General features: G+C 36.9%; 1 protein-coding gene across 1 annotated transcript in view; it reads left to right on the top strand.

Moving 5' to 3' along the window:
• Positions 1–2,847: 2,847 nt before the first annotated feature.
• The window catches only part of LOC107556060 (extended synaptotagmin-2-A-like), a 30,463-nt gene continuing 24,014 nt past the window's right edge, over positions 2,848–9,296 (top strand). Inside the window, exons 1-6 of the mRNA XM_016239050.1 lie at positions 2,848–2,880; positions 3,323–3,364; positions 5,478–5,612; positions 6,587–6,663; positions 6,762–6,834; positions 8,481–8,570. Coding sequence (XP_016094536.1) covers positions 2,848–2,880; positions 3,323–3,364; positions 5,478–5,612; positions 6,587–6,663; positions 6,762–6,834; positions 8,481–8,570 — 450 coding nt within the window. The remainder of the gene's footprint in view (positions 2,881–3,322; positions 3,365–5,477; positions 5,613–6,586; positions 6,664–6,761; positions 6,835–8,480; positions 8,571–9,296) is intronic.

The following is a 9,296-nucleotide window of genomic DNA, read 5'->3' as shown; positions in this document are numbered from 1 at the left end:
ACAACAGACTATTAAATCGAGCAAAGAGCAATCGCTCGACACAACTATGGTAACACTGTCGAATTTAGACAATCGAAAAATCGAACTAAAAAGACTATCGATGTGACATAGCACACAACATAAAATATGACCGTGCTTGCTTTGTACTATACACACGAGTTGTAGAATTCAGCATATGTCTACTGTTATTGTTGTGTTTTATTTGTGTCGTCCTCCCTTAGTTTACTAAAAGCAGCAACTTAAAATAAAGAATAAAACTGAGATGAACGCACAACATGGAGGACGACACAAGCAGACAGCACATTTTGGCACAAACAGTCTATCAGAAAATATGAAACGAACAGCTTCTTGTTTTTGTTCTTTAATTAACAGTTAACGCTCGGGAGTCGCTTCGCTGTCGACGCCTCGTTGTTTGTGTATCTGCAGTTGCTTGCTCGGGGTGGCGGGTTTGCGCTGTCCGCGACGCTCACTGACCTCCTGAGACCCGCTGTGTGTGTGTGTGTGTGTGTGTGTGTGTGTGTGTGTGTGCGTGCGTGCGCGAGAGAGAGAAAGAGAGAGACAGGGTAACATCAAAGTGGAGTCAGCTGTCTTAACCGTGGCTTGTGTACTGCAAACACATATTCATCACTGTGTCTGTCACGCAACTCTGTTCCCCTTTCGGGCTCTGTCTTTACATTTATTTTGAAAGATGAAGCTCACGATTATGGTAAGGGGCATTACATTTCCGACGAGTGCTTGCGGTGTTCGGCCAATCACAATGCACTGGGGCAGCTGGCCAATCAGGACAGACTGCGCTTGTCGGAAGGAGGGACTTTGTAGAAAACGAAGCGTTTGAGAGAGGCGGGGCATAGAGGACCTACAATAATGTACAGTATTTGAAAAATAATGTGTTTTTTGAACATTAAAGCATGTCAACATATTCTGTTACACCAAATACACAAAATAATGATCTTTAAAAAAGCATCATATGACCCCTTTAAACCAAGTAGTATCTTCTGAAATACTGATGACTTGTTTGTCCAGTTTCTCTGTGGTTCCTGGGAAGTGTGTGACGCATGACATGTCTTAAAGAGACATGTTATATCTCTTGCCTAAAAGCTTCAAGATTGCCACACTAATGTCTAGTTAAATACACTACAGAGTTCAAAATATATATTCTTGCATTTTACAAAAATATGTAAATACATGTAATATCTTTTTTAATAAATGTCAGTTATCACAAGCAAGTTTTTTTTCAATGTCACATGACAACTCTCTGTATGCCTATTTATAGGAAAACAAACCATTTACATTACAGATGATCAGATTCTCATCAAATTATGTCACTGTCAGGAATCTATAGTCTATCTATACATCTTCACATTACTGTTGCAACTCTACAATCTGTCTCATCTCTAGCCAGATTTTCTTTAAGGAACATTCCCATAGATATCTGTCTCTGGTCTTGTCAATGAAGGGAAATCCTCAGAGATCTCTAGTGACCATAGAAACACAGTTACCATGGGAACTTTCAGTGTCTTTCCCACATATCATTAATACTAAACAAAATAGTCAATATTCATTTTGGATGGACACCCGAAGTCTAGTGCTGTTTGTTGTGCTGCATCTTGAGATTACAATAAAGATGTTACTTTTATAGGACATATACAGAAGGGGGATAGCTTTATAGGTGCCAAAACAGTGTCTTCTCAGGCCGAGAGTGTGTTGTGTTCTCCGGTAACCAGATGTGGCTTACCTGAGATTTTTCTTTCAGCTTTTGCTTAATGTCTTGGAGAGAAGCGTTTATGGTTTTGCAGCTGTGTTACCATAGTGATGAGATTCAAATTTGCCCTATACATTTGTTTTGCTTGTGTGTAGCATTTGTTTTATAATTGAAAGTTTCAGTCTTAAGATGTTAAATTAAAGGGGCCTTTTGTGGTCAGAAATGCTCCATTTCAGACTGCAGAGGCAAAAGTGGCCCAAATCCTATATTCTTTTTGGTTTGCTAATAGATTTAGATCTGTTTTTGTTTTCATAATAATGTGAACAGCACAAACGACATGAAATCTGATCTTTTTGGTTCTGATTTGGGCCGTTTTAGGTCATAAGTCACATACAGGTGTGATGTTTTGCAGTGAGACCTCAGTCTGAATGGTCATATCATAATTCATGCGAGGTTTATGTCACTCTGCATTAACATTGTTTAATAAGAATTCTGCATTGACGGGAGTCGGGCAAAGATTTTACATACCAGAATATGGAAGAAAGCTGCAAAGGTAGTCAGTGGAGTGACAGTGAGTTGTTATAATTACGGGTTACAGCTCTATACAAGCAAAAGTTGAGGGGAAACTGTATGAGGAAAAACTTTGCTCTTTTTCTCCTCATCCTTGTTCTCCCTCTCACCGACTCACAAATTTGCTGGCTTCTGCTGCACATCACCTTATAAATGAATGCATAAACACTGACTTCAGTGACCTCCAGATTTAGTTCTGTATGATAGAGTGCTGTGTGACGTCTTTGTTATTCCTTTTGTGCAAGTGGGTCAGTTCAGGACCGTGACCAGTTCACACTCGAATCAGTTATTGGCCACAAAAATAATGTGAAAGTCCATACCAAAACTGGATCTGAACAAAAAAGGCTTGCAGTGTAAATGTAGCCATAGGCTCAGAAGTTCTTTGTGTGGTCATAGTGCCTGTTGGGTGGAAGATAACTGTATTTTTTGATACCTGACAAGTTAAAAGGGTAGTTAACCTGATTCTGATTCTGTTATCATTTACTAACCATTGTGTCATTCCACAACCTGTATGACTTACTTTTTTTCTGTAGAACACAAAAGGAGATAATTTTTTGTCGCTATATTGAAAGTCAATGGAGTCCAAAACAACACTGTACCCCATTGACGTAATTGCCTTTTATTGTATGGTACTGCTTGAGAAATTTAAAAAGTGCAGTGTCAGTGTGTCATCTTGCTCCCTTACATTGCATGAAACAAATGCAGGCTAAGCATTTTACGCATGCAGGGTTTTAACTGCAGCTACGCTCATCGCTGATCCTATTGCTCTACATATTATAGACATGATAATGCCACTGAAGTGAAAGGAAAGAAGAGAATACACATGGGTGCCACTTTTTTGTATAGAGAACCTTTCACATGTTTATACAGTAAATCTTTTAATTTTGTCATACATTGACTGTTTATTTTTCATGCCATCTGTGGACCAAGGGTGTGCATGTGTGTAATAGCCAAAGGTTTTTTTTCAAAGACACTGCAGCACATTTACAGAAACAGTCTTGTTCCTTCTCTCTTTTATTAATATGATAAATTTGTCTATTTCTCCACCAGGTTCATTATCCAGATGTGGAGAAAGTTGAGTGGCTAAATAAGGTGAGAGAATTATTAGATAATAATTGCCTGTCCCTCATAATTTCTAAATAATCATCATCCAGCACTCTAATCTGGAATCTCTGATACTCTCTTGCACTCTTTCTCGCTTTCATTGGCTGTACGCTGGTGCTATAATCCAGTGTGCTTTGCTCATGTTACACTACACAAGTACACATAGCATCCATTTTTCACCCTCTGTGTCAAAATCAGTGGCTTTTTAAAATATTTAAATACATATATATATTCAGTGACTACCAGTCTTCATAAAAATACTTGATTTGAATATTTAATTGGCATTTTGCCCAGCGGTGTAATTTTTGTACCTGAATGGCCTCATGCTTCTGCAAAGTTTCAAACATTCAAAATCATGCAAAACTATTTACATGAAACTGATGTTTTTAAACATGATAAAACTGAGAAGGATAAAAACACTTATTGTACTGTATCATTGTAATGTTACAACCTACATTTTCACACATGCATTTTGAAGCTCATAAATGTGATTGTAACGATGGGAGACGTGACAGCGGAGTTGAGGATCCAAATGCAGCTTTATTCAAAAAAGTGGTCAAAACAGGCAGGGTCAAACACCAGCAAACAATCATAATCCAGGGTGAAACAAAAGAGTGATACACAATAAAGGCGAAGGTCAGGGCTAGTGATGTGACATTTGAATTGAGGCATCGGAGCTTGTGTCGAGAATAAAGGGGCGTGCCATATGAAGCCTCGATTCGAAGCTTGTGTTGTTAACATAGAAATGACGTGACCAATGACAAACGAAGCTTCACTTTCTGTCCAGTCACGTGCGTGATTCACTTTGCGTGTCGGAATGTTCGAATCCCCAGATCTTACTTTATGAGAAAGTTTTCATTCAGACGTATTCAGTTACACTTTAGATACCCAGTCATACAAGTAATATGAAGAATACAAATTATTTCATAAAAATTAAATATGTCATATGAAATTCATATGTGTACATTATTCTTCTATAACACCATATTGATATTCGTACTGGTATTAAATTGCAGTTTAATGGGTAAATTAATTTATCAGAGACAGAAATTCAACAAACACAAACACACCCACTGGCTTTTATTTGTGCATGTAACTTGAATCGATCTGTGGAATATATGGTAGATGCCTCGTCCTATGGAGCGTCTTTCACAGGCTTTTGGCTGCTATATTTTTTATTAACCGCCAGATGGCGCTGTTTTTGAGCCACTCGAAGCTTTGAATCTTTTGAATCTATCGGAGGATAGTCTCAGTGCTTCACGATGCTTAATTTGCCTATTACTAGTCAGGGCAGGCAGCAAACGATCAGAAACAAGGAAACAGGATCAAAAAACACCAAGGCAAGGCAAGAAAACAAGGAACTAGAAAACACGGGAAAATACAAAGACATTATAGGCTATCAATACTGAGCCATGAATGAGTGAAAAACCAGGCTTTAAATAGGGTAAGACTGATGGAGGTAACAAGATACAGGTGAATGCAATCAGTGATCAAGAGTCCAGGCAAAGGATTATGGGGAATGTAGTTAGTGAGGGAGTGACAACAGTCTGGGGTGCCCTCTGGAGGAGCTCATGGGCACTCCAGCTGGTGATCGTAACAGTCATATACATGTAAAAATAAAAATTTATTCTGTCTCTTTTTTCATTATTTGGCTATCTACATCACTAACTTATTTCAAAGGTTTTAGATATTATTTCTTTTCTTTCAGACACGGTATCCTACATTCAGTTTTTAATAATTCTGTTTGTGCTATACCAGTGTGACTACCTGTTCTGTTGTCGTGGAGAATAGTTTCCAAATGCCTAGAGTTTTTACAGTTAGTCAAGTTACAACATGCCCTCGGGCCTGTTTAAATGAAAACTGTGAACCTTGTATCACAGAACCTTGTTGTGGAAAAAAATATATTTTACACGTATTTTGTTTTTATCAAATGTAGTCAAGAGAGTATCAAACAACAGTTAAACTTTTTTGATAACTAATGAGTTTCAGACCAGCTTGTTTATCATACTCAAGTCAGTAGCAGTAAGAACTGAAGATGCCTTAAGTGCCTCAGTTTACTCAGTTGCATAGTACTAAGCAGATACACGCTTATGTCTTTCAGACAGTGAAACAGATGTGGCCTTATGTGTGTCAGTTTGTGGAGAAGCTGTTTAAAGAAACAATCGAGCCAGCAATCAAAGAAACCAATGCCCACCTCAGTACGTTCGGCTTCATCAAGATTGATCTTGGAGATCAGGTATGCATGCTCACTGCCTATGAACATTCAATGCTCACAAAGGGCATCCTATTAGAGAACATGTAAATCTTTGTTCATGATGTTTAATATAACATCAGTCAAGCTGGCTTTTATTTTATGGCACTTTAGACACCAACATATTGCATACACTTTTTTTTGGCTCCTTTCCCTCTCAGTCAGCTTGTGATTTAACATATCCAGTTATTCAGAGTGTAATCTTGAAAAGGAAAACCATCAGTTAGTACCATGGCTTAGCAGTTAATCCACACGAGGCCACATTTTGTGGTTTTGATCAGACAGACAACACGAGTCTCCACCTCCTCTACCCATTATTTCCTGTGCTGTCACCACTATTAAAGGTTTTTATTAAGTGTTTTTTTTTAAATGAAAGAAATCAGTAGGCATTGCCTAGCCCATTCACTCAATATAACTCAATATAGGGCAGTGGATTTTATAGCTATAGAAATATTTATATTTCTATATATAAATATTTATATGTTTATAGGCACAGTGGAAGTACAGAATGGCAGTGTTTTTAACAATTCAAGGCCATGCTATTATACTCCATCACAGAAGGTTTTCTGTTGTAATTATTTATATTTATATATTTGTAATTATTTATTTATATTTAGTGTAGTTCATCATCTAGACATTTTGTTGTTCTTGTTTTGTAGTGTTCTCTTTTCCGTTTCATTCAAAGACTGTGTATGTTATTTGTGGTATAAGACCATCTTGCATGTTTTATTAAAGATAAAACATTGCTTAATGACTTTGCACTGAAGAGACATTGCACTAAAAAGCTATATATTGCATCAGTAGGAGGAAGGTTGATGTAAGAAATTTAAACCTTTTGAAAAAGCTGACCACCTGTCAGATGGAAATAGTTTATGTTGTCAGGGCTCTGTGGAGCAATGCATGCAGGTTAAAGATATGTCAACCTCCTGACGGGGCATCTGTGCTCATCTCTGTCACAGCCTCTCAGGATCAATGGGGTCAAAGTTTACTCTGAGAACGTGGACAAACGGCAGATCATCATGGACCTTCAGATCAGGTGACATTACATTATATATGCTATGCTGACATCTTTAGATCTTTTATTTAACTTTCTGGTTGTCGTACAGGTTTTAATATTTATCTTTTCTTTTATAGCTTTGTTGGAAATACTGAAATCGATGTGGATGTCAAAAGGTACTACTGTAGAGCAGGGATCAAAAGTATACAGGTATATTGTTATATATTCTCATAAAAATTTTAGAGTGATAATTCTCTGCTCTTGTGCTACATACAGCAGTAGGATTGCACTGTTATATGTTCACAACAGACAAACAGCAGCTCTGTTATGTATGGCATCTTCCATAGAGTTTGTCTCCATGACCCAATGGATTATGTTAGTCAAGGCCAGAGAGTTAATTTGTTGGATACAGGGAAGCTCTTTCCTATATTATGATGCATCCACGTGTTTCATGCAAGGAATCCAGTCGACTGTAGAACGGAGCCTATTTTTATTTTTACAGAAAGGGTGTGTGTATTTATAGGGAGGCGTGTAACCAAATACTAAAATGTCCTTGTACCGTTTGTAGTGCATGATCAGATATATACACACATGCTCACACATTGACCGTTTTGTACATGATTTATGGACTTGTTTCATTCTGTCGCATTAAATGCATAGCAGAATAAACTCTGTGTGACAGCATGCTGTGTTTATGTATGATGTATTTTTTACTGTACAGCAAGGAGGTCTATAATACCTGGAGAGAGCTGTTAGCATTCGCATTCATCTCTACGACAGTTACACAGGGAAGTGTGAGACAGCTTCATAGACACTCAGTTCCAGAAAAAAATAATAGCACATTTCATGGCTTTTAGATCACTCATAAAATAATTAACCACTGGTTAAAATGTACAATAATATAATGAAATACTTTTGTGTTTTATGTGTCACAAAATTAAAATTAGGGAGCAAGGCAAGACAAGTTTATTTATATAGCACCTTTCACACATAAATTCATCGTGCTTTGCATACAAATAAGAAAAAAATAATGTATTTAAAATGTATTGAAAAAAATAATAAAATAAGTATTAAAATATAGTAATAGAATAAAACAAATAAGAAAAACATTATTATTATTATTATTATCAGCTATGACATACTCATGCCACTGTAATCACTGTATTGCAGAATGAATAAGGCAGAAAAAGCACTTAATATACACACTGGTTGATCTTATATAACCTCTTCCACATATCATGATTCCATAAAGGCCTGCTTGAGACAGGACATTCCCTTGAGTTATTTGTTCTCATCAGCAGCTCTTTGGTAATGAATTAGTGTTCAAAACAGAAGCTTATAATTCTGTTGCTCAGAGCTGAAGTGAAGTGAACGTCTATCACTGAGCATGTGGAGTGCTGTCAGAAGCAAAACAATAAATGCATCAGTGTTGAGATGCTGAAACATTCATCATCAGCCTGGGGCGTATAGTGGTTAGATTGACAGCGCTGCTGTCTCACACCAGAAATCTTTTTCTTGTTTTCCAAAAAAGAATACCCATCCTTAGAACAAAATATGAGGTATAAATTTGATATAAAAAGATATTAAGACTTGATGTCTTTTTTTTAATGCAGTTCTGTAATTCCATTTGAGGACTCCAGTGATAAAGTGGGTTGTTCCTATTGTGTCCAACAATACTTTCATTAAAATAATCCGGTTAATGCTCATTTTTATTTAGCTTTTTTTAATTGAGGATATTTCATATTGGCTTAATCGGTACACACCAAACCTCTGAGAATCCATACCAGTGTTTTGAAATTTAATATGATGTGTCTGTCTCTCTCTCTCTGTGTGTACTTGACCGCTTGTATGAATAGCTACATGGAGTTCTGCGGGTGATTCTTGAGCCACTTTTGGGGAGTATGCCACTGGTTGGTGCTCTTTCCGTCTTCTTCCTCAAGAAGCCAGTGAGTTTACAAACTATTTATTAATACCTTTTAATATTGTCTGAGTTATTACCTGATGAAGACTGAAGTGATCGAAATGTTGTTTTGTTTCTGATCAAGTTTGGAACTGTAATATCAGCGTGTGGACATGTATTCCCTTTTTTCACATTTGCTGCCTCTTGTCCTGCACCTATATTTAACTTGGATTTGAATGTGAGCATTTTACCAAATAATATTGAATTTACAATAGCATACAAAGGAGCTTTGTCTCTGTGATGCTGTTGTTTGCAGTTATTCAGCCCTTGAGATTGGATGTATTACATTTAGCAGACACTTTTTGTAAAAACTTTAATGTGAATAAACATGTTTCTACAGTACATACAAAGTCCTGGGTGAGTGTTAGGAAGGAAGGATCTCAAGGAAGGTTCCACAGTTCCACAGTGACTTCCATTGTATGGACATATTCTGAGACATTTCTCAGAATATGTTTTTTTCAATGTTGCACAGAAGAAGAAAGTCATGCAGGTTTGGAACAACATGAAAGGATTAGTTCACTTCCAGAATAAAAATTTCCTGATAATTTACTCACCCCCATGTCATCCAAGATGTTAGAAGAAATTAAAGGGAACATAACACACACAGTTTCGGCCAATCTCATGTTAATCTTGAGTACCTATATAGTAGTATTGTGTCCTTCATATCTCCGAAGAGTCTTTAGTTTTATCAGATTTATATATATATATATAT

Source organism: Sinocyclocheilus grahami, unplaced genomic scaffold (assembly GCF_001515645.1).
Source record: "Sinocyclocheilus grahami isolate Dianchi unplaced genomic scaffold, SAMN03320097.WGS_v1.1 scaffold554.1, whole genome shotgun sequence".
In the NCBI taxonomy this organism is placed as follows: domain Eukaryota; kingdom Metazoa; phylum Chordata; class Actinopteri; order Cypriniformes; family Cyprinidae; genus Sinocyclocheilus; species Sinocyclocheilus grahami.
Note: the sequence above shows the minus strand (reverse complement) of the source record. Positions and strands in the feature narration are given on the sequence as shown.